Source organism: Diaporthe citri (genome assembly GCF_014595645.1).
Source record: "Diaporthe citri strain NFHF-8-4 chromosome Unknown scaffold_10, whole genome shotgun sequence".
Classification (NCBI taxonomy): Eukaryota; Fungi; Ascomycota; class Sordariomycetes; order Diaporthales; family Diaporthaceae; genus Diaporthe; species Diaporthe citri.
In genome coordinates, this window is record NW_025064855.1 from 920,601 (window position 1) to 939,120 (window position 18,520).

General features: G+C 57.7%; 5 protein-coding genes across 5 annotated transcripts; 3 read left to right on the forward strand and 2 right to left on the reverse strand.

The window, feature by feature from the left end:
• Positions 1 to 189: 189 nt before the first annotated feature.
• Positions 190 to 1,004, forward strand: INS49_003469 (uncharacterized protein; the record flags this gene model as incomplete). Its single annotated transcript, XM_043164263.1, has 2 exons — positions 190 to 393; positions 453 to 1,004. The coding sequence occupies 2 exons, from the start codon at positions 190 to 192 to the stop codon at positions 1,002 to 1,004; spliced, it is 756 nt and encodes a 251-aa protein (XP_043019028.1).
• Positions 1,005 to 1,163: 159 nt separating this feature from the next.
• Positions 1,164 to 3,705, reverse strand: INS49_003470 (uncharacterized protein; the record flags this gene model as incomplete). The annotated part of the gene is made up of 6 exons (XM_043164264.1): positions 1,164 to 1,232; positions 1,319 to 1,550; positions 1,655 to 1,819; positions 1,899 to 2,801; positions 2,860 to 3,019; positions 3,564 to 3,705. The coding sequence occupies 6 exons, from the start codon at positions 3,703 to 3,705 to the stop codon at positions 1,164 to 1,166; spliced, it is 1,671 nt and encodes a 556-aa protein (XP_043019029.1).
• Positions 3,706 to 6,214: 2,509 nt separating this feature from the next.
• INS49_003471 (uncharacterized protein) lies at positions 6,215 to 9,665 on the forward strand (the record flags this gene model as incomplete). Its single annotated transcript, XM_043164265.1, has 2 exons — positions 6,215 to 6,429; positions 6,506 to 9,665. 2 exons carry the CDS (start codon positions 6,215 to 6,217, stop codon positions 9,663 to 9,665), a joined length of 3,375 nt encoding a protein of 1,124 aa, XP_043019030.1.
• A 1,251-nt stretch (positions 9,666 to 10,916) lies between these two features.
• On the forward strand, positions 10,917 to 12,095 carry INS49_003472 (uncharacterized protein; the record flags this gene model as incomplete). The annotated part of the gene is made up of 2 exons (XM_043164266.1): positions 10,917 to 11,900; positions 12,012 to 12,095. The coding sequence occupies 2 exons, from the start codon at positions 10,917 to 10,919 to the stop codon at positions 12,093 to 12,095; spliced, it is 1,068 nt and encodes a 355-aa protein (XP_043019031.1).
• Positions 12,096 to 16,200: 4,105 nt separating this feature from the next.
• Positions 16,201 to 18,112, reverse strand: INS49_003473 (uncharacterized protein; the record flags this gene model as incomplete). The annotated part of the gene is made up of 2 exons (XM_043164267.1): positions 16,201 to 16,693; positions 16,764 to 18,112. 2 exons carry the CDS (start codon positions 18,110 to 18,112, stop codon positions 16,201 to 16,203), a joined length of 1,842 nt encoding a protein of 613 aa, XP_043019032.1.
• Between the last annotated feature and the right edge of the window lie 408 nt (positions 18,113 to 18,520).

An 18,520-nucleotide genomic window follows, 5' to 3' on the forward strand; every position in this document is an offset into this window, starting at 1 on the left:
GCCGTACTGATGGATCCTCTCTGTCACTGTTTGGACCTTCTAATAGCCCTTCCTACGCCGAAAGCGCTTGTCCACGCGCTGATGAGACGTTCTCTAGAGCTTTCACCAAAACTGGGACGTCTGTACTCGCGTTGTATCTCGTCTGTCTGAATAACTTCCGTCGATCCTCATCTTCCTCTTTCGTTCACCATGATTACCCCACAAAAGGTCCTCTCTCCCTTACTCTCGCTATCATCATGCCCCCTCGGTAACGGGTGCAGGCACCAAGACGACGCCACCAAGCCCGTTGTCTTCTCCTCCACTAACACCATCAACCTCCTCGATCTAGAACTCACAACGCCACCGGACCACCCCAGACCCTACTTCATCCGCAGCAACTCACTTGCCCACTCCGTAGCCACAGGCAACCAAATCTTCCGCTTCCCCGTCACGACCAACTCTCCGGGGGCGAGTTCACCATCATCGGGACTAACGCGCCGCCCTCCAAAAACCTGGTCGTCCACCCCCACCTACACAAGAAGCACTATGAAAACTTCTTTACCATCAAGGGGAGAGTCCACCTGTGGACCCAGAGCGGAGGCGAAGCCGAGCAGCAGGCCCGGGTCATGACGCAGCACGACTTCGGGTCGTGCCCGCCAAACACGAACCACACGCTGCAGGTCATCGACCATGACACGGAGCTGTTCGAGACGGTGTTCCCGGGTGGTTTTGAGAAGTTGTTTTACATCATCGGGGACAAGCATGACTCGCCCAACTTTGAGTTTGGGAATTCGTTTACGGTTCTGGAGGGCCGGCTTAGTGTTTCTGTCGAGGGACATCGCCCGGCTGAGCTGTACACGGGTGACACGGTTGATGTTCCGAGGCATTCGCGTTTCAGCTACCACAGCAACGCGCACTTTACCAAGGTGATTTATGTGGCGGCTTCTCACGATGGGGTCGATACAATCCTGATTCGAAATGGAGAATACGTTGGGAGTCCAACGTTTCCCGCGGACCAGATATGAGGAGAGGTATCAGCGATGTTTCGACAGAGGTGAAGAATGACGGTTTGCGGATGTTATACAAGCTTATTTCATATGTTGTGGGCTCTCCCTGAATTAAGACCTTCCTCTTTCTAGAATCCCATATCGATCATCCAAGACTCTCTAATACCTCCCGTAACCTCACAAACCCTCAGAAGAGAGGTCGTTGGTAAAAAGATAGCTGGGAAACAAGAAATTCGAGCCAACATTCTGTTGAGAGTCTTCTGTCAGTAACCCTCCCAGCAGTAAAACTGATCCACATGACATTTGGATCTCAAAGCAAAGGGTCTTCTCACAAAGTCCAAAGCATCGTTCATAAAGAATTCCGAGCCCTCATTATCCGCCGCCGCAATAGACTCGTCCAGATGTGGTTGAACGTTCCTGTTATTATCAAACTCGGCCGTTGTCTTCGGAATCGGCGTCGGCTGGCCCTTGACCTGCGCCAACATATGCCGAATGATATTTGCCGACTTCCTCGCCACCATACACTCGTCCATAGCCTCGAGTATTTCCACACGCAACATCCACCTGGGGGGGCAACATTAGTCGACCACTGGGACTGCTGCCCGTCGCGGCTAATGTAGAGGAGCAGCACCGCCGTCGCGAAGAGGATGTGCATCGCGTTGTCCCACCACGTGCGGAAGAAGCTGTTGGCAATCATGGCCTCGTGGACGACCTCTATGGTCCGCTTCGCCGAGGCGATGCACTTGTCCACGGCCTCGGCCACACCAGCAGGCGGCGGCGTGCCAGAGTTATTCCTCGTCAGCATGGACAGGAATGGCCGGAACAGCGACATCCTCACATGGTGGTAGCGGATCTCGGTGATGATCTTCTGGCGCCGACACCACTTGGGCTGGCGCAGGGCAGCCAGCCCACCAGAAGAAGATGATGATGACGTTGAAGGACAGGCAGGCCTGATGCGCGCGGGCCATCCTCTGCTGCCAGGACGTGGGGGAGTGGTAGATGCCGATGGCGATGCGGCGCACGATGCGCGCGAAATCCACCATCAGGGGGATTATGGCGAACTCGGAGTCGTCGACGGGCGGTATTGGCCGGTCGTGGTATTCATCTAGCCCCAGAGTATCCGGGCGGCCCAGGGCGAAGCTGAGTTCCATCTCCAGGGAGTAGAGGCCCCACCAGGTGCGTGATATCTGCTGTGACGAGGATGGACTGCTGCTGCTGGTAGTGCCAAATCCGCCACCGCCGTTGTCCTGGTTGAACCCGGCCGTGAGGCAGATGCGCACGGCAAAGCCTGAGTACAAGTAGGCCATGTTGTGGTTGAGCTCGTTCTGGCAGACCTTGGCGCACAGGTACAGGCAGTGCACAGTGTCCAAGTTGGCAGGAAAATGCAAGTCGGCCAAGTTCGCCAGCGCCTCGTCGAACAACTTGCGGCTCCACTCGAACCTGTTCAGCCCCTCCAGGCGGTCCTCCTCCCACTCCCACTCCCCGATGAGCGCCCCGAGGGACATGAGGCCCAGATACGTGCAGAAGAAGCACATGTCACTGGCCGGATCCCCGACGGCCCACATGTCAGCCGCCCGCCGGCCGAAGACTTCCTTGTCGATGAAGGGGTGGATGAAGTGGAAGTTCTGGAAGTAGGCGTCGATGAAGTACTGTGCCTCCTTGACGTAGAGGTTCCTTTGCTGCATCGTCGTGTTGCCCTCGGTGCCGGCCCGCGGGGTGAAGGACGTGTTACGCAGCTCTGACACGAGGTTGAAGCGCCCATGAGAGTCGCCAGAGCCCGGCAAGAAGGGCAGAGGCTGTTGTCGTTGCTCGCTGCTACTACCGCCACCACGGGGTCGTGCAAAAGAGACTCCAGGTTGTTGTTGCTGACTACCTTGAAATAGGCGGCCTAGGGACATCTGAAGGTCCCGGAGCAGGGCGATGGACGATGTGGAAATCGTGGAACTCGATCGCCTTGGTTTGCCGGTCGACGTCGGTGTCTTCCTCCTGGACTGGTGACACGAGGTCCTCGTACTGTTCGTCCCCGCCGACATCTATGCGTCACTGACATGGTCGAGCTCGAAGCTGCTCCAGGCTGGGCCACAGAAGACTTTTCTCCGTCGCCGAGGTAAGTGTCGGAATTGACGACATTTGTATTTGCGGAGGTGAAGGCACCTTCACTAGGAGCAGGAGCAGGAGACCCATGGAGAGGCAGGGCGGCCCGGACAGCATTCACTTGGGCGTGGAGGTCGCGAACTTGTGATTCAAGGGTACGTATACATCCGGAATGGTGGTCGTGGTGTTGTAGCGTAAGTCTTGTGCATTAGGAGGAGTAGTACTAGTTGGTGGCAGCTTCGTAACTCACTCTAACGACATGTCATCATGCCGCCTGACTGATCCGTTCTGATATACAGACTGCATAGCGGCTTCTAATTCGTCAATGGGTCGTTATTAGCAGCCTATTAGCTGGCACTCTGGACAGAGGGTCTGGACAGAGGGGAGTTGGCAGAGACAATCTGCCATCCATACAAGGCATCCGGAATACCCTATCCGCATTTGGCGAGTTCCAGGAGTGTCAATTATTATTCGACAACTTACTTGCACAGTGGCAGCACGGCAGCTCCTCGTCACATTTGTACTTCTTGATACGGGACCTCTCACAGGCACGAGCGGCGCGCAGACGTCTGCCCTTTCTCGGGGCCTGCTGTTGCTGAGTGCGTCTGCTATCAGGTGGATTCATGATGGTCTTGGCGAGTCGTGACGGAGCGGAAGCAAGCTTGATACAATTGCAGGAGGGAAGTGGACGTTGGTTAGGGTCAAATCCCATCATCTATTGACATGCGGTCCTCCAACGTATTAGAGTTGCTTCTACCTGGATTTATTCCCCGTGAAACTGTTCCATATCCCCTGGCCAGCTTTGCTAGTGGTGCTTAAACACAAATTCGTGGACAGTCAGAGGCCGCAGTGGGGCCGCAGCGGGGCCGTAATGATCGAACTTAGAACCTACAGACCCTTGTACGGTCTTTTTTATACTATGACGGATGAGCCGGGTGACACAATCACAGGACCCATGCACATTTACACACTGATTGCACACATGTGTATTCCATTCACCTGGGCCGGACACCTGTAGCCCAGCAGTGGTCAGGATGCCTGATAAGGTAGCTATGGATCAACAACCCAGCTGACCGAAGTGGGTTGTGACAGTTGGGGCCAATATAGCCATAGAGAAATAATGCAGAATATCTCCGAATGCTGCAGACACGATGTGGACTGAACGCGCAGGTATACCAACAAAAGTCGTCCAGGGCGGCGATGCTCCTCCACCGGGGTCAGTTGAGAGGGTCCGCTGACAGGTTGGCCGGCGGCGGCACGGGGCGTACGTTGCCGTGCGAAGCTTGCGGCTAAAAGCCCTCGGGGCCGATAAATATTAGGACAAGGTCTGCAGATTCCCTCTATGGTAATATATATAGGTCAGAAAGTCATGTTACCCACGCGAGACATTCGATGTACTTAACGACCCACCTCATAGCCCCGAGATGTCCTTTCTCCGGAACGCCGGGAGACATGCGATAAGTCAAACACGGTCGTCACTGTGGCCGGCGCCAACGGCCTGGTTGGCATGTGCGCCTCGGCTACTGCCCATGGGCAAGTCGAACCACGGCGCGTGAAAATTGATCACCCTTTCACTTACCCTTCACTCACTCAACTCAGAAAAGGACCTGCATTTGTTCCAGGTCCGGGGTGGAGAGGGGAAGGGGGTTTACTGGGAAGAGGGAGGATCGTAGAGGTAGGCAGACCAGATAGATGGGTACCCAGGCACCCAGGTAGTCCCACATATCGGGAATGCTGGTCTGGAGCAAAGTTCTGGGCCACAGCTGGCTTGAGCTAGTGCCGGCTAGGTACCTAGCAATGGGAGGTGACGATGATGCTGTCACCCTACTGTGGGGTTGACCACAGTAGCACCGACTTTCTGGGCTGCAGTGGGCTGAGTGGCTGGATTAATACGTGTCTTGTCCTCTGGAGGTGAGGACCAAGACATGCAGCTCCATCTGGAGATGGAGATGGTCGCTAGCTCATGACGATTGTTTCCCGGCCGGGAGAGCTGATCCTGGCTGCCCTGGTTGCGAGCCAGTGACGGAAGTAGCTTTTTGGGGAAAGCTTCGCTCTCTGCCCGCCATTCATCTTTTTGGACACCACCATTTGGACTACCTAGACGTGCTAGGCTGGGTATTCTGTTGCCCACATGGTTGATAGTCAGGCAACATGGTTCGCTTCTTGGGCCGCGCTTCGACAGGATTGGTGGCATGTGCTTGTGTAGACTGTGAGTTTGCTAGTCGCCGTTCCCAGAATCCCCAACAAATCCGGGTGTGACGTCGTTTGCGGTCTTCTCTGCTGTGCCACCAGATCCTTCTCCTGAAATAAGAACAATAAGCGGCAGGTGGGAGCTTGTGCAGTCAGGCCGTCAGAGGGTCAGGCAGTCAGCCGGACCCAGATCGAGCATGAGACGCGGCAGTAGATAGCTATCTGTAGCTGACCAGAGCGGCACTGCGACCGGTCTGTCGGTGCGGCGAGGAAGAAGCCAAGGGCGAGCGCGAGTCTGAGGGCGACCGGCTGTTGATGATGCAGGGGCGAAATGCTGGAATAAAATAGTGTAAATACAGAAATGCGAGATCAGCTCGGAGAATTAGTCACTTTTCCAGCTCCCCCCAGAAAGCAGCACCCGGTCCTGCCACGGCCTCCTGGAATGACGTGGCCCGTGCAAGCCCGAGAGCCTAGCCTCGCCAGCGGTCTGTGCCTCCCAAGATCCCAGAAATCAGATTTGATGCTGCTCCATCCGCAATTCCAGCTCCAACCTGCCCGTGACAGTAAGATTGCCTGCTATTGCGGTACGGGGAGGCCCATTTTCCCTATAATTCCCTCCAGATGGTGATACAACCTCCGCTTCCACGCCGCGATAATCCAGCTCCCTTGTCCCTTCGTCCTCTTTTTTCTTCCTCACCCTCCTTCATGTCCCTGCTCTGTCACTCCTTTTCCTCTGCCTTCCACCCCTAGCATCCTGTCCTGACGCGCCGTGCATTCCGCCCTCGTATCCGGTCCACCACCACCCACGCACACGCCTTATACGCGAGCAGCCCAGCGACGAATAAGCCCACCGAGGCCACGGTGGCTGGTCAAGGGTAGCGAGGACGCCCCTACTCTCCCAGCACTCGAGCTCGATCGGGTAGCTTGCCCCAGCCGTCGGCGCAATGCAGTCCATCCAGCAAAAGTGTCGCCCCAAGCACCAGGTCCTCGTGCTCAAGTGCTACCCGCGCACCAACAAGACCACCATAGGCGTCAAGCCAAACTCGAGCGAGCTGAGCTACTTGCTGTTCTACCTCATCTCCCGCAAGACAAAGATCAACAAGGTCGGCGAGTTCCTCGAGAAGAAGACCGCCAGCGATGTCTGGCACCAGCGCATTGGGTATGTTTCCAGCGTCGAGCAGGCACTCATGCACGCATGCACATAGACACGAAACTGACATAGATCCTGCATATAGCAATGTCCAGGTCACGCTCCAGATCCTCGAGGCCTTGATCGAGAAGAGCCCAAAGGACCTGCCCCTATTCGCCAGATTTGTGCTCAAGATCTTGGATCTGATCCTACGGTCAAATGACATAACTCTGGTCGAGTCCTCACTGCCCACCTTCGACGCCTTCTGTGCGAACCACGACGCCTCCTCCCTATTTGCCGATCAAGCCTACCTCCGCCAGTACGAGGCTGTGATTCAACAGTACGCGGCTCTGGCCTCGACACGGGAGCAACAGGGCAAGAATCAGACCAGCAAGCCGGTTGCCGTACGATGGAGGAACGCGGGCCTGGAGGCCATCAAGAGCATCGCCTCTTCGGATGCTCTATCCTCTGTTGCCGGGCGGCAGCTCGAGGTCATAGTGCCCATGATCCTGGAGAACCTGTGGACTGACAACGAGGGGTTCCTGGACGTGTTGCTGCAGCGGGCCAACATGGAGGAGAAGGTGAACACGGATCATCTGCTCAAGCGGAGGAACAGTAACGCGACGGTGCGCACCACCGAGACCGGCGGAGACCCGAATCCCATAGCCCTGTCAGGCACGGCGGGCGATGTCGACAAGTTGGCCGAGGAGGAGACGGGCGTCCTGGCCATCCAGTGCCTGAAGCAGATCTTCGTCGTGCCCAACAGACAGCAAATGCACACGGCGACCACGGCCTTGTTGAAGTTCATCGAGGAGCGGGTTCATCAGGACGAGACGGTGGTCAGGACGAGCAACGGTCAGGACAGCGGGTGGGCGATACATTTGTTTGGACTTGTCTCCCGGTGGGCGCCCATGCAGGAGCGATACGTGATCCTGGTCACTGCTATGGACACCATGATCCAGATACAGCTCAAGGAGGAGACCCTGCGGCAGCATATCGTGCTGACGGCCATGATTGGGTCCCTTCTCCGGTCGGACGTGAACTTGATAGGATTGAGTGTGATGGATATAATGCTGGGCCTTGTGCAACACATGAAGCGGCTGGTGCAGATGCCGGGCGACCCGACGGGCGGGGCGCGCAAGGAGCTACTGGGGCGCATACAACAGACGATGGGGGATCTGGCAACCCATGTCTACTACAACGAACAGATCATCGACATGGTCTCGGCCCTACTGCTTCGGCTGAAGCCATCCAAGAACGCGCCCACGGCGAACTCGACGGCTCAGGGCGAGCAAACTGACACCGACACGAAAGCATCGGATGACCAGCATTCGGAGTCGCCTTTCTTCCTCACGATTGCGAAGCTCACAGCTCTGAAGGCAGTGAAGGGCATCCTGAAGATTGCTAATCCGAAAGTGAAAATGAGCGGTAGTATCAGCTTGTCCAGGTACCCGGTGCCCGTTGAGAAGTGGGAGGGCACACAGTGGCTGCTCAAGGACGCAGATGGGGAGGTCCGAAAGGCTTACGTGGACGCGCTTCTGACGTGGCTGGACCGAGAGACGAGAAAGACAGACCTGATCGCGAAAGACGACCTGCGATCCGGCCTGCAACCTGAGCCTGCCACGCCAACGGACGCCCGACGGGCACGGTCAGCTGCCTCTTACCGCGAACGACCGTCCAAGAAGTTTAAGAGCAAGTTCCTGCATCTTCTGCACATAGCCATCTACGACAATGCCCTGCAGTATCTGGACTTCGATTCGGACGTCGTTCTCCTTCATGTACTGCTTACGAAGCTTGTGAACCGCCTGGGAGTCAACGCGGTCCGTTTTGGCCTGCCTATGGTATTCCGACTGCAAGAAGACATCCAGGATGCCGAAACGCCACTACAGAAGGTGCGCCTGGGGAGTCTGTGCCATGGCTACTTCTGGGTGTTGACGGAGAAATTCGATTTCGACGCTTCCTTTGTCGGACGCGCAATCCAGAACGAGATTATCCGACGGAGGACCAAGCAACTGTGGGTTGACGGCGTGCAGGTTCCAGCGCCACCCCTGGAGAAGATCGGGATGCCGGGCGTGGTCTCGCAGCAATCTAAGATATCGCAGCAAGAGGCCGAGTCCGAGGCACTGCTTCCTTTCGACGACCGCTTGTCGCTCGTTGACTGCATCTGCACGAGCTACCAGGAGGCCACACTCTCGCCACCCACCAGCCCGGCTGGGTCACCTGGACGTACGTTCTCCCAGCCCATCCTCGGCTCTGCGGGGAGCATGATTTCGCCGACACACAATGAGAGGGAGATCCCGTCCAGCTTCAAGGAGGCGATGCTGTTCGACTGGTCCCGCGAATCAGCCATAGCAACGGTCCAGGCTGCCAGCAAGTCGGCCTCGCTCAACGGCTCTCGCGCCGGGACGAACGGGACCCACCGCAACCGCCTCGGTCTTAATGGCGCGCTGGCGAACGGGCATAAGGACGGGGGCCAGCACACGCCTGCCGGTAGCAACCACGATGTGCGGCCACGGTCCCAGCCCGCGCCGGATGGGGGACGTATGCTTGCGCCATTGCAGACGAGGGCGCGGAAGAGTAGTGTCCGCAGCGGTCTCTCGCGCAACCCTGACGGGATTTCGACCCCGGAGGAGGGCACCACATCCGTCAGCCAGATGAAGAAGATCCTCTCTGGCGAGATGCCCGCCCCGCCTCTGACAGCCGGCGCACGCGATGTCAGCAGTAGCGAAGACAGCCTCGTTAGCTACGACATGTCAACCTCGGAGATGTCTTTCAACCCACCACCTGCCACCGCACAGTCGCAAAGTGGGCAGACCGACGGTTGCTCACCCGTGCATATGCGATCCCGGTCCATGTCACGCGAGCGCAAGGGATCGGACGGTGCTTCCCTGGGCCCGCTGAATTCCAACCCCCCGAGCGAATCCGCGCCGATTATTGACGACGAGGAGGACAGCGAGGGGGTACCGCCCGTTCCGCCCTTGCCCTCTGACTTCGCGGGGGCCTCGCATCCTGCACCGCAGACCGCGACGAAAGACTACGCGGCATCACTCGAATTCAGCTCACCACACTCCCTGCCGCCGCTCAAGGCCCCGAAGCAGCGGAGCGTCAAGAGCAGGGGCGGGGACACGGTCCGGTCGTCGACTTGGAGCAGCATCCACTCCCGGGATGAGGCGCTGCCGACCATGGACCTGCAGTCGCTGCTCAAGGGGATCGACTCGCGGGTGGGAGAGGGAAGCCTGGGGAACGTCAGCAGGCCGCCTTACTAGTAGCATTGGCTGACCGCGTTCATGTCCAAGGGTGACTCGAATCTCTTCTTTCTTGTCTGCTACAATTCTATCATCACTCAGCCCCGAGACCCATCTGGATCAACGATTGGGTATCTGGCAGCTGGGGAGAAGTCCAGCCTTGGCGAAGCCGGCATCTGGGCGAGCGGTTGTTCTCAACACAACCAACACACACATACACGCATCTTTATCCTGGTTTCATTTGGCGATGCTTTCACTGTATTCAAAATCATGGGTTCGGATCATCAACGGGTAATCGGACCCGCGCGTCTTTTATTTTGTCCACGTTTTCCTTGCTTCTTGCGATGCTGCTAAGCCAGACTGGCGTTATGGGCGACTGATTGGATGTTCTTTTTTTTTGTCCGGGGCTGGGGATGAGGCATGGCCAGGACGGCGAGGCGTGGGAACGTTGTTGTTGAGTGTGGGACGGCCCTTTCTGACGTCACATATCTAATCCAGACATGAGCATAATACTCTTTTTTGTTTGTTTGTTGTCGCCCACATGTATATACGGGAAGGCTTGTTCTGTCTCGGCTGGGGGTTTGTGTCCCTCCCGGCTCTGTACCAGCGTCTGTACGAAATGATCAACATATGAAAAGAGAGGAGCTGCGTGTCCCGATTGCAATGTCAAATCCCATACACAAACCATCGGGACATAATCCCGCCCCTGTCACCTAGCGTTGCAAGAAACGAGAGAGAGTCAAAAAAAAAAAGAGGAAAAAAAAAAAAAAAAAAAAAAGCTGACATGTTATATATACGAACAGGATGACCACTTATTCCAGTGGGTCGCGGGCCCACGTCCCCAGCAGCGCCGTTCCTCTCAGGCAAAGGGGGCCCAGGACGGAGCCTCGGTCAGGCAGCCGCGACTTGGAGCGATCTAGACCGCGCGGAAGCATGGTGATCGTCCGTCGGATGGGGGATCCACGATGCCTGGGGGGCGAGAGGGCGCAGGACAAAAAGCTCTAGTGCCGTGTCGAGTTGACCCACCGGGGCAAACTGCTGTTGGGTTGCTGCACATAAAGGAGAACCCAACAGCCGAGCTCACCTCACCTGGCGACGGTGGGAGTGGCCTTTTTCTTTTCTCCCTCAGTTCTCTTGAATTCAAGTCACTCGTTTCAAAGTCTTTTCTTGCGGAGAACCAAAGGATAATAATCATCCACGGAGATATACATCCCCACCCGGACGATATATCCTGCCGCAGATCCACCCGCCCCTCCTACCCACACGAGAAGAATGCCAGGGTACACACCCATCACCGACATCCGCTCGCCAGACTCCCGGCGCGGCTCCAGGTCGACGGAGCTCTCACGGGGCTCCGACCGCAGCGGCTCCGTGGCCTCCGCGCCGGGGTCCGTCGCGAGCACCACCTCGTCCTCCCGCGCGCAGCGGCGGCGCGAGAAGGTCACGCTGCAGGAGGTGGAGCAGACCCTCCTCATCACACTCTTCTGGAAGTCCCTCGACGCGCAGTCCCGCACACCAGCCCTGGGCTGCCGCCGCGCGGGCGCCGTCCTCGCGCGCCTCGAGGACGTCGGGTGGCTCGAGGGCGCGTACGGGACGGACCCGCGGTGGGTCGCATATGTCGCGGGGAGGGCGGCGCGGATCGACGGCTGGACGAGGGAGTTCCTCGCCTCGTGGCCCGGGCGCCGGGTCACGGTGCTGCACCTCGCGTGCGGGCTCGACAGCCGCGACAGGCGGGTGGGCCGGGACGGGGAGCTGGTGAGGTGGGTCGACGTGGACCGCCCGCTCGTCGCGAACCTGAGGGAGAGGCTGATGATGGGGGGCGCGGAAAACGTGGTGGACGAGGACGAGGACGAGGCGGACGGGGTCGGGCTGCGGCCGGTGGGGGATTACTCGCTGCGCACGCTTAATGTGACCGAGGGGAGGTGGTACAGCGACATACCCGCGGACCGCCCGACGCTCGTCGTGGCCGAGGGCCTATTTCCCTACCTCTCCCCCGGCGAGGCCGAGGCCGTCATCCGGGGGCTGCTGGACTACTTCGGGCAGGGGCAGCTCGTCTTCGATACCGTGGGCAGCCTGGCCGTGTCGCACACCAAGCGCGCCAACGTGCTCAAGCCCAGCGGGTCCAGGTTCCAGTGGGGGGTCGACGACGCGCGGGAGGTGCTTGGGTTCCACGAGAAGCTGAGGCTGAGGGATGAGGTGCGGTGGTATGAGTTTATGGGCGTCAAGGGGGAGATATCGCGGGAGACTGCGCCGCCTGTGAGTTGCTTTGCCCCTTCTTTTTCTCTTTTTCTGGTTTTCACGTTACAAGGACTTGTGTGTGGTTTTCATCTTGCATGGGGCAGGCGGCTGACGTGACCTTTTCTGCAGTGGTTTGGCCCGAAGGCGATGGCGGTGGCCCAGCTCACGTCGGCGTTCAAGGACAACGGCCAGGTGCTCAGGTTTGACTTCTGAGAGGTTACGGCTTGGTTGGGACAGGCAACAGGATATTTTCAAGGCAACAATGGATTCGGCAAGGTGTTGAGGGATAAAAAAGCGGGATCTGATGATTTATGGCTCTGGCGCTTGGGTTTCAAAAGCGCTTGGTTCTTTTTCTCTTTGGCTTTGGCGGTCTATCTACTGTACTCTGGTGTTGATAATGATAGTTGATGAAGCCTGCAGTATGATCTCGTGGTTGTTCTTGGTCATCACCCGTGTCACTTCCAGCTCACGATCCCGTCGCAGGGGAGCCACAGGACACTTCGCGGGCGACGCGGTTGCACATGTCAACCAGGCCATGATCTACTGTCCAGTCCGTCACGACATGGGCAAGCACCCAGGATGCCGTCGCCCCGAGCCGAGGGAAGAACCGGCCGAGGATCAAGAAACGTGGGAAAGGGGGATCCGCTTTTTCCCAAGGGCCGAACGCTATCCTCGGCACGCGAGGGCCACACCCGGATACCAGCCCCGAAGATGTGCGCCTTCTATGGAGTACGGTTATTTAGCGCGTCTTTCCAACCCTTCACCGATGCAAGCGCTGCCTTATTCCCGAGCCAGGAACAAGGGGGACAAAATAGTATCGTGTGCTGTGAGGTCCGGCGACCGTCGCTCTTTGCGTGCCCCCTTCGCTCGGCGGCCGCCCATTGAGGATGAAGCGGCATGGCCCGGAAACGCAACCCTGCGACAAGTATCTGTGCAGCGAGGCCCTGCGGACGTCGCACAGGAGGGTGACGATGATGCTGTTGGATTTGTCACCTTTTCAACTCGGCTCATGCTGCAGGAGGTTTGTTGTGTAATCCCACATAAATCCGCTTGGCAGTAAGCAGCAGGGGATAATAAGAGGCAAGGGGGACCCGCATGCCGCCCCTTCCGCGGGCGGCCCACCCACGTGGGAGAAGGAAGGAAGGACCCACATACCGCCTGGGACGAACCCATCAGGCCTGCAGGCCCGCCTGCCCTCTTGCTCCTTCCTGCCGGCTGCGTGCGTCGCCAAGGGCGTTCGCCGGTGGTGTCTGTGTGCCCTGTCGGGGTTACAGCCGAGGTGGAGACATGGGAGGAAGAGGAAGGAAGGAAGGAGGGAAGGACAGAATGAGAGACTGACACAGACAGACAGACAGACAGACAGAGAGAGAGAGAGAGAGAGAGAGAGAAGCGAGACACACACGCAGGAGAAATAAACTGATGCACGTGTGTCGCCGGGTGGGCTTGGTCGTTCTTTGCTGCTGCTGCCGCCGCCGTCGAGCCCGGGACAGAAAGGGGACGTGACAGGTCCCAGCACGGCGGACCGGGACACGTCCACGCCTGATCTGGCCTGCGGGTTGGACTGGTTCTTCCCACGACTGCTGCCGCGGCACAGAGGGCAGGGGACTGCCGGGCCCGCCCAGCCTATGCATTTTGTACGACCACGACCTCCTTCCTCTTGGGGACTAATACGGCGAGCCTGCTACGGTGTGATGCGGGATGGGGTGGGGGATGACGGCAGCCGCTAGCTGGTGGGCACTGGCCGACAGGTTGCTGTTCTTGATTAAACCTACTTGGATGGGAAGCATGCAGTGATGATGTATCAACCATGTTGCCAAACTGTCCCACATAGCAACACCTGCACTTAGGCAGGACGATAAAAAAAATAATTCAACATGGGTACTGTCTTCTGCTATACACAGGCACTTCCTGTGCCGCAGTGACCAGAGTTCCATCCTCCACCCCGACCGACTTCATGACATCCTTTGGATTCAACGAGTGACAGACGCGTAGCCTGGAACGATCACGGACCCACAAGGATGTCGAAAATTCACGAAATCTCGTCGCCGTCGTGCAGACCTTCTGCTCTATTTGGCCGTGACCCTAGCTCCTCCACTCATGTATAATCCGACGCTGGGGGCTCCTCCGTCGAAATTCGCCTCACTACCCGCCACCTTCACTCATACCGCGTGTATCGAGACCACCGAAACATCGTCGTGACTGTCCAGATAGTCAAGGGCGAGCAGCCGGGCCAAGACGAGAACCATGATCTGGTTCTTGCCCGGTGAGAGGACCCGTACTGGCCCAAGGTAGGTAGGTTGTAGGCGGCAAGGATCACGATGGCGGCATCTGAGCGACGACATCGAACGTTTGGCATTCGAGATGGAGCTCGAGAAAGCTCACAGGCCGGGCCCAAGCTTCACGCAAGCACAGCGATAGACATCACGAGGCAATCTCGCGCGCGTGTGTGAACAGAACCAACGTAACATTCGATTCGATTCTTTACTCGCGCTCAGGACGAACAGTAAAGAAGCAGAATAAAGAGGAAAACATAGCCCTCCCGCCCCGTCTATAGAAAGTGATAAAAGCTATAATTTTCGTACCAGAACTTGGGATCGGTGTGTGAAGAGAGACACGAGATTAAAAGCCGAGCTGGCTGGTTGGTTGGCTTCTGAAGGCTGACAGGCGAGCGGGCGTTCGAAAACGATGGGGTTGGCGTGGGGACGCTTCATGTCCAACCCTCCTGCCCTTGCTCTCCCGTCCCAGTGTCCAAGATCGCGCTCATCCTCCTCGCTCGACCAAATTACATGAAGAACACCCAAGCTAACACTCAAAAGACCAACCCTCCCCATGTTGACATCCTGCGCTGGCAAGGCTCCACCGTCTGAAGCAGCCCCAATGCTCCCGACCCGTCTTTGATGAAAGATGGGTTTTAAAAAAAAAGAGAAAAACGCCCTTTTCGCTACACGTGATCCCAGACGCTCTTTCTTCCAAGGAGGGGGTATGTGGTGATTTGTCCGGTAATCTGAATGATGGAAAAGAGAAGTCCGCACCATGAAAGGGGAAGAAAAAAAGTAATAGGGATAGGAAATAAGATCCGACAATTCGCTCTCGCTGCTTTTCTCGTCACCCAGACGGACCTTCGGTGGCCCTCGTTGCCAACACTTCCACCGGGTCCTGCCTCACTTCTGCAAAGGTCTGCAGCGGCATCGCTCCCGAACCAAGTCGTCGTTGTATTATAGCGCCTGGGAAATGCGTGTACAGTTGGTTGTGCACAAAGTCGGCTACCGACGCAACCGAAGGCCCCGTCTGGAGGGCTTTCAAACCAGTCGGAAAGAATCGAAAGGGAAACGGGGTATAATGAAAAGTTGGAATAATCCGCGGTGGTATGGCCCCGGCCATGCGAGGCCTGGACTTTGCGGATGGTGGCGCCAAGATAGATGTGTAGTAGTTGCTGAGTTGCAAGATGCGTTTTCCCCCCCGCGCCGAGCAATGTGATGAGACGTTTCCTGAGAGATTATGATGAGTTGAGACCCAACCTCCCACGACTCTTTTCCTTGCTTTTGATAAATGAACGAATGATGATGATGCCATAGTATTTAGAATGCTTTTCGCTTCCTTTTATCGTGCAGGTTTCCCCGTCATGTCGTCTCCCGCACCGACAGTGTCTCGTTGCCGATCTGCGGTACTCGCCGTGCCTCAAAGATTCGAATCGAAGCCGCAGCTGCGTACATGTGTACGGAAGCGCGTGTGCGTGTGCGCACGCGTACGGTGTTGTGCACCAAACCATCCCAGAATGCGAAACCCGAAGCAAAACTCCATACCCTGCTCTATGAAAATGCATCGTCTCCGAAGGCACAACGTGACTCTGTCCATGCTGTAGATGGCGCCGGTACACGCTGCTGGGTGATGGTGTCGTAGTCGGCTCCCCTTTCTCCAAATGCGCCTGACCGCCCAATACCGAGTGTCTTGATGAAAGCCCAGGAGCCAGGGACCCCTTCTAGTCGTTCATCATGTCCGTGTAATCTGAAGTCAGACCCACAGCACTCGTCCTGAGTAACATGTAGAGAAAAAGAAACCCTGTTAACTCCTTCCATGTTGTGCTTGCTAAATTGCAGGGGGGGAATCATGTGATGTGTTGTGAGAAGACGTGCGTCAACGGGACGGCGCGGCGGTGAATGCGCAATCCAATAAAGTGCAGCCCGTGCCAATGCAAAGCCGCAAACAAAAACCAACATACGTTCAAAGACAACAGATATAATGTGAAAACCTCAAGAAGACAGGACGAGATGAGCAAGTAGGTGACCAGAAATTAGCGCATGGCCTGGGTCCATGGCCACTAGAATTGGCCCCGTCTGTACGTGTTGAAGCCGGCAGATCCGTTGGGGGCCCCAGCCATCGGTGGAGGAGAGGTGATGCCGTTGGGCGCAGCAATCGGCGCAGAGGTAAAGTAGCTGTTAGAGCCCCACGCATTCCCTCCGTAGCTAGGTGCACCGCCACTGTTGCCGAACGCGCTCGACCCATTAGGCATGGTCGAAGGCGGATAAGATGAGCTCGGATTCGAACTATTCTGCACGGCAGAAGCAGGGTACGGCCCGGTCGTACGGCTCCCGTTGAGGCCTGGTGGCGCGGCGAGTCCAGGAGGAGGCCCGGCGGATGCAAACCCGTTCGTCGAGTGATTCATGAGCCCGTTGGGCCCGGCTAGAGGTCCCGATGGGCCCTGCCCAGGGGGCTGAGGGGTTCGGACACCAAGAGGATTTTTTGAAAAGCTCAGTCGGATGCCACCCTTCACACTGGTGGTGAGCGGATACCCATACAGGTCATGGAGTGCCCTTGTGGCGCAGGAAATGTCGTCGAACTCGACAAAGCACATGGGTCCGTTCGCCTTTGCCCGGGAAACACAATCGCTTGTAACCGCGCTGCCTGGAAAATATGCCCTTAAGCTCGTCCTCTGAGCTGCCCATGGGCAGGTTGCCAACGTAGAGGGTGTTGCAAGGGGGGTTCATGTCGGCAGGGTTCGCAGGAGGCGGAACGTGCGTGCGCCATTGTACCGGGCCCGTCTGATAATGCCCGTTGGTACCGTTCAAAGCTGTAGGGGACATGGTGTTCGGGTGGGCCGAGTGCGGCTGATACGTGCTGGGCTGTCCATGCCCGCGCTGAGACGCGGGCGCTCCATTCGGCGGGCCTGTGTTGAGGGACAGGGACCCCATTCTCTCCATTATGGGGATCTGGGGGGCAGTCGCTCGGCGCTGGGCTGGCACAGAACCGTTCTCTCCGAAAGCGCGAGGAAGTTGGAGGATGTCTCCGGTGTCGTCGTCGTCGTCGGTGGCATCATTGATCAGGCTCTTGCCAGTGTTGCGAGGCTGCTCGCTAAGATGATTTCCGATGGGCGACTGTGGCGAGAAGAAGTTCTTGTAATTGTAATTGGGCTTCGCACCGGGGAAGTCGCTGGTGACGTAGTTGCCGTTGATCGAGGGCGAGGTCTTCTCAAGCGGCGAGAACGTGCCATCGAAACGTGGCGGCTGTGTCGCGGCGGTCCCGGGAGAGGTTGTCGAAGATGCCCCGCTGGATGGACCGGACTTGTTCCTGTCACCAGTAACAGGTCCTCTGAGGCCGAGGTGGTCGACACGCATTCCCTTCTTCCCGTTCAGTATAGTCTGTGCCTCTTGGGCGCCGTCGAAGGACTTGAACCGGAGGACAGCGGAGCAGTAGTCGCCATCGGGCTCTGCTGTCACGCCAAGCATGTTGACGTCCAGCAGTTCGTCGGAGAATATGCACATGACCCGCAGGTTCTGCTCGGTGGTCTCAGGAGGCAATCGTTGGACGAGGACGGCATGGTCAACGGCGGGCTGACGGGTTCCGATGGGGTTTGGCGCATCCCTCTCGAAGGATTGCGCGAATGACGATGGATGCGATGGTGTCGCTGCCGAGAGGGGTGGGCCGATGGGCTGATGCGGTTGGTAGTAGACGGCTGCCATGGATGATGAGGCCGGAGGCGCGATCACGTTCGAGCTCGTGTAGGTTGTGGAGAGGGTTGTTGGCGCAAGGGTGGTGGGCGCGAAGGGACTGGTGCGACTCGAGGTGGTCAGGGGGAGGGAAGAGGACGGGTATGACGACGTTGATGGCGGTTGCGACTGCGACTGCGACTGCGACTGCGACCGCGGCGGCTGGGTAAGTGAGTGCGATTGCGATTGCAGGCCAGTAAGGGACGCGCCAGAAGAGGCGGCGGTAGTGCTTGGATCCCCGTTCATGAGTCGCGATGCATGCAGCACAGCCCTACGGGACCCTATGGGAGGCGACGACGGAGGGCGACGATCGCGCTGATCGAATCAGACTGGCTAGATGTCAAAATGTGGAGCAGGTCGCGGTGCCTGGGCTTGAAGCTACGGTAGTCGTGAAGGTCGCGATGCCGTGGGAATGAAATGTTTGGTAGTGGTCAAGTGCTTGCTGGCAGTGGCCGAGTCGAGGTTACAACAAGGAGGGGGCGGGAGGATGAGATGGGATTGTCCGGGAGGTTGGGTCGCCGGTTTGGCCAAGACGCGGTCGCGAGGGTGAGAAACACAATGGGGTTGGTTGGGTTGGGTCTGGGTCGGTGGGCGCTGCGCTGCGCTGCTGTCGGAAGTGGTGGGGACAAAGGCGAGGCGGGCGGGCGCGCGGAG